Source organism: Salvelinus sp. IW2-2015, linkage group LG36 (genome assembly GCF_002910315.2).
Source record: "Salvelinus sp. IW2-2015 linkage group LG36, ASM291031v2, whole genome shotgun sequence".
Classification (NCBI taxonomy): Eukaryota; Metazoa; Chordata; class Actinopteri; order Salmoniformes; family Salmonidae; genus Salvelinus; species Salvelinus sp. IW2-2015.
The window spans coordinates 17,513,067-17,529,164 of NC_036875.1; the positions used below are offsets into that span (position 1 = coordinate 17,513,067).

At 44.3% G+C, this 16,098-nt stretch overlaps 1 protein-coding gene across 3 annotated transcripts in view; it reads right to left on the reverse strand.

Annotated features, from left to right (window-relative positions):
- kdm6a (lysine (K)-specific demethylase 6A) overlaps window positions 1-16,098 on the reverse strand; it is an 85,176-nt gene that overhangs the window by 47,165 nt on the left and 21,913 nt on the right. For all 3 annotated transcript variants that reach the window (XM_023980768.3, XM_023980767.3, XM_023980766.3), the window contains one exon: window positions 11,790-11,910. In XM_023980768.3, the coding sequence (XP_023836536.1) occupies window positions 11,790-11,910 (121 nt within the window). The remainder of the gene's footprint in view (window positions 1-11,789; window positions 11,911-16,098) is intronic.

The window sequence follows — 16,098 nt, forward strand, 5'->3', positions numbered from 1 at the left end:
GTAGGGAAGCCAAGTCTACACTCATTGCTTTGGAACAGGATGGAGATTTGAATCACTTTGATCCTCATCCTGCCCTGTCTGACACCTCAGCAACAAACGGCCCAATCCCAACTAATAATCCCTGCTAGTCAGCCAAGCAGAAAGCCATCTGCAGCAGACAGCCTAGTCAACCAGTCAGTCAGTCCAGCCAGCTGGTTAAGAGCAGTAGCTCCCCCTCCTGTACCTGGGGCAGGCAGCAGGCCCCAGTTTTAACATGTAGTCTCTACTGGTTTCAGTTGCTTGTTCTGGTGGCTGCAGCCCTTAGTGCCATTTCAGGAAGCATGTGAAGGAAGACATGATCTGGACCTCTAGCCACCAATCCTGGTCTTGGGAGAGCTACAGGCTTTTGTTCCAGACCAGCTTTAACTAACACACCTGATTCATCACAACCTTCATGCTGTAGTTCTCCAGCACAAGTAAAGGAGTAAAGACAGAACAGCCAGCAGCACTATAAAGGCCATAGCATAATCCCCCTATACAAATACACCATGACCATAATGCCTAAACAAATAGATAAATAACACACTTCTGCAGCATGCAGAAAAATGGTGCCAGAGAAGAAGACTGATGTTTTACGTGTCCCCAACCGATTGTGTTTTTTTGTTCAATTAGTTGCATAATTCTTTTTACTTATTTTGTACAATGTTGCTGCTACCGTCTCTTATGACCGAAATCAACTTCTGGACATCAGGACTGCGATTACTCACCACGGACTGGCAGAATCCATTTTTTCCTTTAACGAGTCTGACGAGCCCGACGCGAACGATATACTGCTTTCTCGGGAACAGGCCCAGATCCCCGTGATTTGCGTGAAGAGGAGGCGGAGAAAAAGGGGCTGGAGGGCGGGGTGCCTTCTGAGAATTCGTAGGCGATCGAATAAACCCCCACTTCCTTCCATTCTGCTAGAAAACGTGCAATCTTTGGAGAATAAAATAGATGACCTACGCGCAAGATTAAACTACCAACGGGACATTCAAAATTGTAACATCTTATGCTTCACGGAGTCGTGGCTGAACGATGACACTATCAACATACAGCTGGCTGGTTATACGCTGTGTACAGGCAGGATAGAACAACGGCGTCTGGTAAGACAAGAGGCGGCGGAAGATGTATTTTTGTAAATAACAGCTGGTGCACGATATCTAAGGAAGTCTTGAGCTACTGCTCGCCTGAGGTAGAGTATCTCATGATAAGCCATAGACCACACTATCTACCTCGAGAGTTTTCATCTGTATTTTTCGTAGATGTTTACATACCACCTCAGTCAGAGGCTGGCACCATAAGCAAACAAGAAAATGCTCTCCCAGAGGCGGAGCTCCTAGTAGCCTGGGACTTTAATGCAGGGAAACTTAAATATGTTTTACCTCATTTCTATCAGCATGTTAAATGCAACCAGAGAGAGAAAAAACAGATAAAAAAAATACAAAATAAAAACTCTGTACCACCTTTACTCCACACACAGACGCATACATAGCTCTCCCTCGACCTCCATTTGGCAAATCTGGCCATAATTCTATCCTCCTGATTCCTGCTTACAAGGAAAAATTAAAGCAGGAAGCACCAGCGACTAGATAAATAAAAATGTGGTCAGATGAAGCAGATGCTAAGCTACAGGACTGTTTTGCTAGCACAGACTGGAATATGTTCCGGGATTCCTCCGATGGTATTGAGGAGTACACATCAGTCACCGGCAAAATCAATAAGTGCATCGAGGACATCGTCCCCACAGTGACCGTATGTACATACACCAACCAGAGGCCATGGATTACAGGCAACATCCGCACTGAGCTAAAGGCTAGAGCTGCCGTTTTCATGGAGCGGGACTCTAACGCGGAAGCTTATAAGAAATCCAGCTATGCCTCCGATGAACCATCAAACAGGCAAAGCGTCAATACAGGACTAAGATCGAATCGTACTACACCGGCTCTGACACTCGTCGGATGTGACAGGGTTTGCAAACCATTACAGACTACAAAGAGAAGCACAGCCGAGAGCAGCCCAGTGACACATGCCTACCAGACGAGCTAAACTACTTCTATGCTCGCTTCGAGGCAAATGGCACTGAAACATGCATGAGAGCATCAGCTGTTCCAGAAGACTGTGTGATCACGCTCTCCGCAGCCGATGTGAGTAAGACCTTTCAACAGGTCAACATTCACAAGGCCGCAGGGCCAGACTGATTACCAGCACATGTACTGCGAGCATGCGCTGACCAACTGGCAAGTGTCTTCACTGACATTTTCAACCTCTCCTTGTCCTAGTCTGTAATACCAACATGTTTTAAGCAGACCACCACAGTGCCTGTGCCCAAGAACACTAAGGCAACCTGCCTAAATGACTATTGACCCGTAGCACTCACGTCTGTAGCCATGAAGTGCTTTGAAAGGCTGGTCATGGCACACATCAACACCATTATCCCAGAAACCCTAGACCCACTCCAATTTGCATACCGCCCCAACTGATCCACAGATGATGCAACCTCTATTGCACTCCACACTGCCCTTTACCCACCTGGACAAAAGGAACACCTATGTGAGAATGCTATTCATTGACTACAGCTCAGCGTTCAACACCATAGTGCCCCCAAAGCTCATCAATAAGCTAAGGACCATGGGACTAAACACCTCCCTCTGCAACTGGATCCTGGCCTTCCTGACGGGCCGCCACCAGGTGGTAAGGGTAGGTAACAACACATCCACCATGCTGATCCTCAACACAGGGGCCCCCTCTGGGGTGCGTGCTCAGTCCCCTCCTGTGCTCCCTGTTCACCCACGACTGCATGGCCAGGCACGACTCCAACACCATCATTAAGTTTGCCGATGACACAATAGTGGTAGGTCTGATCACAGACAATTACGAGACAGCCTATGGGGAGGAAGTCAGAGACCAGACCGTGTGGTGCAAGGACAACAACCTCTCCCTCAACGTGATCAAGACAAAGGAGATGATTGTGGACTACAGGAAAAAAGAGGACCGAGCACGCCCCCATTCTCATCAATGGGTCGCAGTGAGCAGGTTGAGAGCTTCAAGTTCCTGGTGTCCAAATCACCAACAACTAACATTGTCCAAGCACACAAAGACAGTTGTGAAAGAGGCCACGACAAACCTATTCCCCCTCAGGAGACTGAAAAGATTTGCATTAGGTCCTCAGATCCTCAAAAAGTTCTACAGCTGCACCATCGAGAGCATCCTGTCTGGTTGCATCACTGCGTGGTATGGCAACTGCTCGGCCTCCGACCGCAAGGTACTACAGAGGGTAGTGCGAACATCCCAGTACATCACTGGGCCAAGCTCCTTGCCATCCAGGACCTCTATACAAGTGGTGTCAGAGAAGGCCCTAACAATTGTCAAAGACTCCAGCCACCCTAGTCAATAGACTGTTCTCTCTGCTACCGCACAGCAAGCGGTACCGGGAGTGCCAAGTCTAGGTCCAAGAGGCTTCTAAACAGCTTCTACCCCCAAGCCATAAGACTCCTGAACATCTAATCAAATGCTACCGCAGACATTTACATTGGCCCCCTCTTTTACACCACTGCTACTCTCTGTTGTTATCATCTATGCATAGTCACTTTAATAACTCTACCTACAGTGGGGCAAAAAGTATTTAGTCAGCCACCAATTGTGCAAGTTCTCCCACTTAAAAGATGAGGCCTGTAATTTTCATCATAGGTACACTTCAACTATGACAGACAAAATGAGAGAAAAAAATCCAGAAAATCACATTGTAGGATTTTTAATGAATTTATTTGCAAATTATGGTGGAAAATAAGTATTTAGTCACCTACAAACAAGCAAGATTTCTGCTCTCACAGACCTGTAACTTCTTCTTTAAGAGGCTCCTCTGTCCTCCACTCGTTACCTGTATTAATGGCACCTGTTTGAACTTGTTATCAGTATAAAAGACACCTGTCCACAACCTCAAACAGTCACACTCCAAAACTCCACTATGGCCAAGACCAAAGAGCTGTCAAAGGACACCAGAAACAAAATTGTAGACCTGCACCAGCCTGGGAAGACTGAATCTGCAATAGGTAAGCAGCTTGGTTTGAAGAAATCAACTGTGGGAGCAATTATTAGGAAATGGAAGACATACAAGACCACTGATAATCTCCCTCGATCTGGGGCTCCACGCAAGATCTCACCCGTGGGGTCAAAATGATCACAAGAACGGTGAGCAAAAATCCCAGAACCACACGGGGGACTAGTGAATGACCTGCAGAGAGCTGGGGCAAAAGTAACAAAGCCTACCATCAGTAACACACTACGCCGCCAGGGACTCAAATCCTGCAGTGCCAGACGTGTCCCCCTGCTTAACCAGTACATGTCCAGGCCCGTCTGAAGATTTGCTAGAGAGCATTTGGATGATCCAGAAGAAGATTGGGAAAATGTCATATGGTCAGATGAAGCCAAAATAGAACTTTTTGGTAAAAACTCAACTCGTCGTGTTTGGAGGACAAAGAATGCTGAGTTGCATCCAAGAACACCATACCTACTGTGAAGCATGGGGGTGGAAACATGCATGCTTGGGGGCTGTTTTTCTGCAAAGGGACAGGACGACTGATCCGTGTAAAGGAAAGAAAATGGGGCCATGTATCGTGAGATTTAGAGTGAAAACCTCCTTCTATCAGCAGGGCATAGCAAGGGCATATAAGATGCGAAACGTGGCTGGGTCTTTCAGCATGACAAGATCCCAAACACACCGCCCGGGCAACGAAGGAGTGGCTTCGTTAAAAGCATTTCAAGGTCCTGGAGTGGCCTAGCCAGTCTCCAGATCTCAACCCCATAGAAAATCTTTGGAGGGAGTTGAAGTCGTGTTGCCCAGCAACAGCCCCAAAACATCACTGCTCTAAAGGAGATCTGCATGAGGAAATGGGCCAAAATACCAGCAACAGTGTTGTGAAAACCTTGTGAAGACTTACAGAAAACGGTTGACCTCTGTCATTGCCAACAAAGGGTATATAACAAAGTATTGAGATAAACTTTTGTTATTGACCAAATACTTATTTTCCACCATAATTTGCAAATAAATTCATAAAAATCCTACAATGTGATTTTCTGGATTTTCCAGAAAATGATGAAAATTACAGGCCTCTCTCATATTTTTAAGTTGGGAGAAACTTCACAATTTTGGCTGTAGATTGCTTTTCTGCATGTAATCGGACATATAATGTCATATTGCACCACCCAACATGATACATGTACATATTACCTCAAATAACCGGACATTGATCCTGTACCGGTACCCCCCTGTATATAGTTTTGCTATTGTTATTTTACTGCTGCTCTTTAATTACTTTTATTTCTTATCTGTAATTTTTTTTTTTTTTTACTGCTTGTTGGTTAGGGGCTACTAAGTAAGCAATTCACTGTAAGGTCTACACCGGTTGTATTCGGCGCATGTGACTATTTGATTTGCAACAGTGTCCTGTCTTTTACAATGTCTTCTCGCCATCTCACCAGCCTGTGACTAGGACACACCTACAGAGCATAGCTTACTGCATTAGAAAGGCCATACTGTACCATATGTAGACACTGACTTTTAGTCTCTACTGGTAACGCAACACTGGAAAATGGAGGCAAGAGAATGTAACCCAAATCAAAGCTCCTGCAGCAAGACCAGGCACAACATCCTCATCATAACATGGTGCTGCAAACAGAGGCGCCGGTCTAAAATAAACATAAGGTGTCACACACAGTTAAGAATCATCGGCCTTGCAGCAGAAGCGGTCAATGTCAGACATAAAAATCAGGGCAGCTCAGCCAACCTCCCTCCCTCTCGCTCTCTCACACCTTAGTTAGGGCTGGCAGGGAGTGAGCCTCTGCTAACACACACAGTCATTACTGTCACACACACACACAAACCGAGGAGTGGGAGATTTAACTGGGTCAAACACACACATATCTTCAAAGCCACACACACACCTAATCAATAACACACACACACTGGTCATTGAGAATATATCACCACATCAAACACAAATGCAATACATTACCCATACATGCCAAGCCTTTTGTGCGGTGCAGGAACTCCCTTAAACGCCATTACATCCACCAGCAGCCCTCTTCTTCTCTCCCTTTCCCTTCCTCTATAGCTCTCTATCGCTCCACTACCAGGCAGATAATGCGGCAGGATTGTCAGCTTGCCTTTCCTCCCCCCCTCTTGCTCTCTCTCTCCACTCTCTCCGTTCTCTGTGTCACTGATTCCTATTTAGCAGACGGCTGCAATAGAGAGGAGAGAGATGACGATAACTCCAGGCAAGCAGGCAGACACCCTCTCTCCTCTTCCTCCCCCTCTCTCTTGCTCTCCTCCAGCTGAGAATCTTCTCTATGGTCACACAGGAAGGACGATTCTCATCACCTGACTAATATGCACCAGTCAATTACTCTCATCCTCCCTCTCACTCTCTTGTTCTGCCTCTCTCACAGCTTACATTGTGGGGTAGGTATGTGTTGTAGGTACAGTAACAGCTGTTGGTAACTGGCAAGACATAAATTCTATGTAAAATGGCTGAGTGTTTCCATAGGTTGGCTCATTGATTCCTTTTACATGAAAATACTAACAGCATTTCTAAACTGTTACTATGGCTAAGCCTTTTCTCCATCCAGCAAACTTACCACTGCCTTCCTCCCTCCTCCCGCTCTGTCAGGAAGGAGGAAAAGCAATTGTCGCAAAGGCCGTATGCTTTGAGGTCTACACCCCTCCCTTCTCTCTCCCCTCCTTTACACACATCACTCAGCCTCCCTTCTTCTTATTCCTTTTTCCCCTCTACTCATACCCTCTCCATCTCTCCTCCCTACTCTATTATTTTCTCTCTCTCTGCTCACACCTCCTCCTCCTTCTCTCCATAGATAACTGGGCCAGTGTGTGTGTGCACGCCTGTGTGGCTGGCAGGGTGCCGTAGAGCTCAGTGGGGAGTGTATGTGACTAAGGCAAGGGAGGACGTGCAGCACGTGTGCAGCCTGTTCAGTTCAATACTGCTTCTTGTACACACACACAGTCAGCAGCCAATCAAGGGCGAGCCAGTGCAGGACCAGAAACACTAGACACCTGGCTCTTTCCCCTGCTCTCCCAGGGAATCCCAGCTCATCTCACCAGTCTGAGAACCTATCCTGGGTACAAATCTCCCCATGGCTCCTAGTCTCTCAAGACAAAAAGGGTTGCCTCCCACAATGTACCAATGTTGGAGCTTAACATGTCTTTATGTATACAACATTACTTTGGAATAGAGGAAAAGGCACAAATAGGAGCTAGCAAGATTGAGATCATAGATGTTATATTTATTGAGTGCCTTTCGCAAATGGCTAGTTTGCATGAGCTTCAGCAATATACCGTATACCGACAGTATGATTTTAGATAGATGATGTTATTGTGAAGTGGAAACGTCTAGGAGCAACAACGGCTCAGCCGCAAAGTGGTAGGCCACACAAGCTCACAGAATGGGACCGCCGAGTGCTGAAGTGTGTAACGCGTACAAATTGCCTGTCCTCGGTTGCAACACTCACTACAGAGTTCCAAACTGCCTCTGGAGACAACGTCCGCACAAGAACAGTTCGTCAGGAGTTTCATGAAATGGGTTTCCATGGCCGAGCAGCCGCACACAAGCCTAAGACCACCATGCGCAATGCCAAGTGTTGGCTGGAGTGGTGTAAAGCTCGCCGCCATTGGACTCTGGAGCAGTGGAAACGCCTTCTCTGGAGTGATGAATCACGCTTCACCATCTGTCAGTCTGACGGATGACTCTGGGTTTGACGGACGCCAGGAGAACGCTACCTGCCCCACTGTATAGTGCCAACTGTAAAGAATGGTGGAGGAGGAATAATGGTCTGGGGCTATTTTTCATGGTTCGGGATACGTTCAATTGAAGGAAAATCTTAACGCCACAGCATACAAGCATTTCGCTACACTCGCATTAACATCTGCTAACCATGTGTATGTGACCAATACAATGACATTCTAGATGATTCTCTACTTCCAACTTTGTGGCAACAGTTTGGGAAAAGCCCTTTCCTATTTCAGCATGACAATGCTCCGGTGCACAAAGCGAGATCCATACCGAAATGGTTTGTCGAGATCAGTGCGGAAGAACTTGACTGGCCTGCACAGAGCCCTGACCTCAACCCCATCGAACACCTTTGGGATGAATTGGAACGTTGACTGCGAGCCATGCCTAAATCGGACAACATCAAAACGACCCTTGAATAATTAGCGTAAACAATAAATCAACCGTTCCATTTCGGCAATTGCATTCTCAAATTCATGCAATTGTTTAAAGTCTTTGCTGTAATAAAGGTTTAACCAAAACAAAAAAAACTATTGTACGCTAAATGTATTTAACGTTGTTTACATTGTTCCAAAAATGGTAAAAAAAATATTGTAATCTAACAGCACCTTTTTGGGACACATAATATGCACGCAGCTCCTTACCTTCTCTTACTTGATCTCCAGTATTTTCCACAACTAGTCAAATTTATTCCACACATCTGACTCTCCCTTTAACTCCTGAGCAACTAGTAAACCAGCCCCATTTCATGTTAATTTGTCACGTCCTCTGCATCCATTTTGGTGTCACGTGTTACGGTGTTCAGAGTTTGTTATAACCAATTTATTGATGTGATTATGATATGCTATAGGTCCGGCCCTATCGATGCATACACGTGTCATGTAAAGAGAGCAAAGGTTAAGGGAAAAGGGAATGTTTTTCCTAAACAAACGAGGGCTTTTGGTAACAGAACTTTTCTGTCAGAAATTATTGTAATTATGTTGCAGCTTCAGCAACACGATAAACACTGTTGATGTCCTGTGGTGGTTGCTGCAGCAGGTATGACAGAGGGACTACGGGTGCTAGTCACAGTCACTCGCTGGTCATTTATTTTATTTTTCATTATTATTATTTTTACACAACACAGGAAGTCTGAGATAGGCACAATCAAATCAATTGCAGTAGGACTCCATCTAGTAATTTGTGTGTCTTAATGATTTAATCAAACAGTGTGCTTATAGCATCAGACAAGCTCAGTGCATATAGTTGATTTGATTAAAACACATAGGATGCATCTTTATATGGAAAAATACCCTTTTAAAATGTTCAATCAATCGTTTGGGCAAAAGAACAGACAACTGCCTCTCTGTCACCGAAGATGATTTTTTAGTAAGGGACAGCTTAGTCCCCGAATAAATAAATTAAATAAATGTCAACTGAGTTGTCTGTTCTTTCGACCAATCGATTGGTCTACATTTTAAGATGTATATTTTATATATACTGAACAAAAATATAAACGCAACATGTAAAGTGTTGGACCCATGTTTCATGAGCTGGGAAAAAAAAGATTACAGAAATGTTTCACACACACAAAAAGCTTATTTCACTGAACTTATGTGCACACATTTGTTTACATCCCTGTTAGTGAACATTTCTCCTTTGCCAAGATAATCCATCCACTTGACAGGTGTGGCATATCAAGAAACTGAATAAACATTATATTAAACAGCATGATCCTTACACAGGTGCATCTTGTGCTGGGGTCAATAGAAGGACTCTAAAATGTGTCATTTTGTCACACAACACAATGTCAGTTGTCTCAAGTTGAGGGAGCGTGCAATTGGCAGGAATGTCCACCAGAGTTTTTGCCAGAGAATTTAATGTTCATTTCCCTACCATAAGCCGCCTCCAACGTCATTTTAGATATGTTTTTCTGTCTGTAATAAAGCCTTTTTGTGGGGGGAAACTCGTTCTGATTGGCTGGGCCTGGCTCCCAAGTGGGTGGGTCTATGGCTGCGCCCCTGCCCAGTTATGTGAATAGGGCCTAATTTATTTATTTAAATGGACTGATTTCCTTATATAAACTATAACTCAGTAAAAATTGTTGAGTTTATATTTTTGTTCAGTATACATAGTTAAATAGAACTATAAGAAATGTAMGATTTGTCAAATGATATCCAGTTCAGGGCTCCAGCTATGCATTTGGTTTGCTAACTTGCTAGATGTCAAGATCAAGCTTCTTTGGTTACAGCAGAGTCATTCAGTCCCGTCCTGGATCAAGATCCCTGTTGCGTAAACAGTTTTGTGCATAAAAAATTGAAATTATATATTTTTGGAAATAGCGGCCCTTGTGTGCACATTCAGTAATACAGTATACCCCGGTATGGTACAGAAAAGTTACGACTGTATCAAAATCTGGACAACACCCAACCCTATCGTGGATACCATTTTTATGTCTCGGTGTCCAGTATAAGGAAGTTAGAGGTAGTTTTGCGAGCCAATGCTAGCCTATGAATATTTGCTAGCATGATAACTTCCTTCATACTGGACACAGAGACATAACATTTTTATACACAAGTTCATCGGACTTTGGAAAAGTAGTTAAAAAAATCCAAAGTATCCCTTTACTCCCAGACATAGTGCTGTTGCTGCCCTAAGTCTGGGACTTCAGAGAGAACATGGCTCCTCTGACCTCTTTCAGTAGCACATGAATCAGACACAAACATGTGTATCCATCCACAGCCAACCCAGCTATGTAGTGAAGCTACAACAGGTATTTACAGTAAGTCACAATCTAGTACTGGGAAGTAAGGGAGCAAAGGAAACAAAACATGAAGCAGACTATATTTCTTGAGGAAAACAGTCATAATGTTGGAAAATGTTGGAAAACAAAATGCATTAGGTTGTCACCCAGAGTCACATTTGTTTCACTTGCAAGCTATAGCACATAATATTTTACAAAAGTAGGCTAAAGGGCCATAGAGAGAAGTCTGCTTCTGGTTTTCTTTATTGCCAAGGAAAATCTGGTATTGTAGTATCGCGATACGGGTATCGTGACAACACTACTGTCTAGGGTGATGGAATTCAACATGCTGGGAGGGAAAGCTGCAGCTGAAGCGGCCTTATTTGGACAGATCCCTCAGGACTATGACCATTAGCAAATATACTGCATGCAAACCCATAGTTACAGCCTTGGCTGGCTGTAAAAGACTACTCAGAAACAGTCAAAAGCCGACAGACTACTACAGCTAACCCTTCTATGAGCTCTACTGGGAATAAGAGCACACCTATCAAATGCACACGCACACACCTAACACCTATCAAATGTATGGCAGCTCCGACACTGTCTGGGTCAGAAGCCCTCAGGTTGGTGTGTGCATTTCTCTGTCTGGTCTGGACAAAACAAAAGTACACATTCACATATGAATAGAAACAGAGAGCCACCCTGGCTTATAGTGTCAATGGCCCAACACAGTCCTACACACCCGCCAAACAACACACTATTCTTACACTTAATCCAGCAGGGAAGATAGCCTGTCTCATATTTTACCGTAGGGTCATAAAGGACCTGTTTTGAACAGGTAGAAGAGAGGCTGCTAACCCCATTAGTTACCGAGGGCGGGACCTGTTGATATTTACATGACATTTCAGTCATTTAGCAGACGCTCTTATCCAGAGTGACTTACAGTAGTGTGTGCATAGATATTCATAATTTTTTCATACTGGTCCCACGTGGGAATCAAAACCACAACCCTGGCATTGCAAAGGCCATGCTCTACCAACTGAGCCACAAGGGACTGGGGCACTAGGTCACTCCTGGTCCTGGAGGGCTGCTGTGTGTGCAGGCGATATCCATAGGGGTGTGTACAGTACTAGCTATGCTACATACCTAGGCTTATACTGTGCTGTAGCAGTAGTACTAATAGTAGTAGTAGAAGCAGTTGTACTAATAATAGTAGTACTAATAGTAGTAGTATTAGCAGTACATACCTTTAGACTTGACTCATAATCTGTGTTGCCTTTAAACATGAGGCCCAGTCTCATGTGGATCTCCGTGGCTCGGGAGAAACTGGGGTCAATATAGAGCACTTCCTGAAACGCTTTTATCGCCCTGCACACACACAGAGACACAGGAGGAGAGGGTTAAACATAGGGTGGAACAAAACACGACACATTAAAAAAATACTCTAATTCCCAAAAGCAAAAATGTGTGGAAATAACCTAAGAGTGCTTTTTCTCCTGGGATAAAAATAGAGCGAGGCAAAGAACTAAAGGACTGTTGATTCTGATTGCTAGAGCATCCCTGAAGTGTGTGAGTGAAAGAGCAGAAGAGCAAGCACCGCTGTCATCAAAATTACCCCCACCCACAACCACCCCGATATAAACCAAAAACAAATAAGACACCCCATATAGGCTACAAAACAAACATACTCCACTCTACTGCTCCACCCCTCTCCTATACAAATACACATATCTTACAAATAAACACCAACTATAACAACGTACACAAATAAATCCACTCACAGTGCGGTTGTGAAAACAAAGGCTATCGTATGTCACCACAGAGGTCTGCCACAGCAAGAGAGACTACAGTAGAAACACTGATCTCACTACTGAGGCTGCCTGTGCACTGCTCGCTCGCACGCACGCACGCACGCACACACGCACACGCTGCTGTGCTGAAGCAAAGCACTCTGAACCCATTGGCCTCTCTCCCCCTCCTATCCCTGTTCCAATCCTTCCTTCCTCCCGCTCTCGTTCATTTGTTCCCTCCAGAGAGCTAGGCGCTCCAGCTTCTCTAGGCTGGAACAGATTGGCAGAGACAGAGCAACCGGCAGACAAGCTAACAGAGAATACCTTCTACAGGACAGACAGATAAGAGGCAGAACACTAAACAATACCAAGTGTTCTCTGACTGAACCCCAATTATACCAGAGTTAAGTTATTAGTGACAAAGTCGTGTTGTATTATGAATCTGACGTAGGCAATATAACCCACTGCTCTAGCCCTGTAGCTCTCCAGGAACAATGTTGGTGACTAGGACTGGGAATTCCCAGGGAACTAACGATACGACAATATCACTATACTTTGGTGCCGATACGGCATGTATTGCCATACACAGGGATGCGCACAATTGGCCCAGCGTCGTCTGGGTTTGGCAGAGGTAGGAACATCATTGTAAAATATAATTTGTTCTTAACTGACAGACAGCCTAGTTAAAAATGATAATAATAATTGCAATTCGATACTGTGATTTTTTTGCGATTTGATGTTCCAAACATATTGCTCACCATGTCTGCTGCAGAGAGATAAGCGAGAGAACTACTTTTGATCAGTCATGGTAATAAAAAGAGCTGAAAACAAAATGGTGCAGGTACAGTCAACTAGCGCAAAAATAATATTGCTATATTGTCAAAACGATACATCTTCAAAAAATAATATCCCGATATGTAACTGTMAATTTTTCCCCCAATCTCTATTAGTGACCACTGCTCTGGCCCTATGAGGTAACATTACATCTTTCAGCTCTGAATTCCTCTGAAGTCTCTAACTGGTGATGTAACATGTCCTACATTGAGGGAGAAACCCAAATGACCCGATCTCTGTATCCCCCCTCCCCCCATGTGGAACTCCCTTCCCCTGGGAGAGAGAAGGGCTATACTATATACAGTACCAGTCAAAGGTTTGGACACACCTACTCATTCAAGTGTTTTTCTTAATTTTTTTACTATTTTCTACATTGTAGAATAATAGTGAAGACATCAAAACTATGAAATAACACATATGGAATCATGTAGTAACCAAAAAAGTGTTAACAATTCAAAACATATTTTATATTATTCAAAGTAGCCACCCTATGCCTCTTGGCATTCTCTCAACCAGCTTCATGAGGTAGTCACCTGGAACGCATTTCAATTAACAGGTGTGCCTTGTTAAAAGTCAATTTGTGGAATTTCATTCCTTCTTAATGCGTTTGAGCCAATCAGTTGTGTTGTGACAAGGTGGGTATACAGAAGTTATCCCTATTTGGTAAAAGACCAAGTCCGTATAAGGGCAAGAACAGCTCAAATAAGCATAGAGAAATGACAGTCCGTTATTTTAAGGCATGAAGTTCTGTCAATCCGGAAAAGGTCAAGAACTTTGAAAGTTTCTTCAAATGCAGTCGCAAAAACCATTAAGCACCATGATGAAACTGGCTCTCATGCGGACTGCCACAGGAAAGGAAGACCCAGAGTTACCTCTGCTGCAGAGGATAAGTTCATTAGAGTTACCAGCCTCAGATTGCAGCCCCAAAAAAGCTTCAGAGTTCTCAACATCAACTGTTCAGAAGAGACTGCGTGAATCAGGCCTTCATGGTCGAATATCTGCAAAGAAACCACTACTAAAAGGACACCAATAAGAAGAAGAGACTTGCTTGTGCCAAGAAACACGAGCAACGGGCATTAGAACGGTGGAAATCTATCCTTTGGTCTGATGAGTCGAAATTTGAGACTTTTGGCTCCAACCGCCATGGTGAACGGAGAGGTGAACGGATGATCTCCGCATGTGTGGTTCCCACCACACCACCAAGGATGGAGGTGGTGGTGTGATGGTGTAGGGGTGATTTGTTGGTGACACCATCAGTGATTTATTTTTTTATTCAAGGCACACTTAACCAGCATGGCTACCACAGCATTCTGCAGCGATACGCCATCCCATCTGGTTAGCGCTAAGTGGGACTGTCATTTGTTTTTCAACAGGACGATGACCCAAAACACACCTCCAGGTTGTGTAAGGGCTATTTGACAAAGGAAAGTGATGGCATGCTGCATCAGATGACCTGGCCTCCACAATCCCCCGACCTCAACCAAATTGAGATGGTTTGGGATAAGTCGGACCGCAGAGTGAAGGAAAAGCAGTGCTCAGCATATGTGGGAACTCCTTCAAGACTGTTGGAAAAGCTTTCCTCTTGAAGCTGGTTGAGAGAATGCCAATCGTGTGCAAAGCTGTTATCAAGGCAAACGGTGGCTACTTTGAAAAATTGTAAATATATTTTGATGTTTTTAACAATTTTGGTTACTAAATGATTCAATGTAGAAAATAGTAAGAATAAAGAAAAACCCTTGAATGAGTAGGTGTGTCCAAACATTTCTGCCCTGCTAGAGCTGCTGGTCAACTGTAAGTGATGTTATTGTTAAGTGAAAACACCTAGGAGCAACAACGGCTCAGCCATGAAGTGGTAGGCCACACAAGCTCATGGAACGGTACCACCGAGTGCTGAAGCGCGTAGCTCATAAGAATCGCCTGTCCTCGGTTGCAACACTGGAAGCAATGTCAGCACAACTGTTCGTCGGGAGCTTCATGGTCAAGCAGCCGCATACAAGCCTGGGGAAGGCCCTTTTCTGTTTCAGCATGACAATGTCCCCATGCACAAAACGAGATCCATACAGAAATGGTTGGTCCAAGTTGGTGTGGAAGAACTTGACTGGCCTGCACAGAGCCCTGACCTCAACTCCATCGAACACCTTTGGGATGAATTGGAACGCAGACTGCGAGGCAGGCCTAATCGCCCAACATCAGTGCCTGACCTCACTAATGCTCGTGGCTGAATGGATCAAGTCCCCCGCAGCAATGTTCCAACATCTACTGGAAAGCCTTCCCAGAAGGAGTGGAGGGAACCAACTCTATATTAATGCCCAGGATTTTGGAATGTGATGTTCGACGAGCAGGTGTCCACATACTTTTGGTCATGCCGTGTATGTAAACTTGGCAGGCTGACAGCACTGGAGGCACTCAAGGTCAAGGCAGGGGAGAAGGGGAGGCAAGGACCAGAACTAGGGTTGGTGTTGTAGATGAACACAGTTCAGAAGTAGGCTAGCTTGTGTACACCCATCCAGACTGAAAAAGATCTCCTGGTCAAAAAAGTTGCACTTAAAACAATGGAGCATTCAAAAGTATGCAAGTATCTATTTACTGTTATAGATGAATGCCTCACAAGCTAATGAAATGGCTGGAGTTGACCGATGCAAAGCACATTTCTTTTTAATAAGGCCTAAGCATCTCATCGTGCTCGTGGTATACATTGCTAATGGATGGCTTCCCCAATGCAATCATTAAATCAAGCTTTAATTATACAGCACACTTCAGATGTGGAATGCAACGCAATGTGCTTTACAGGGGGAAAAAAACAATTTAAACAATGAAAATAAATGACATTTTTACTCCGCAACAAACATAAGATTTAAAAAAACTAAAAGGACAAACTAAAAACACTAGGGAAAAGTAAAGCTAAAAAGATGTGTTTTAAGATCAGTTTCAG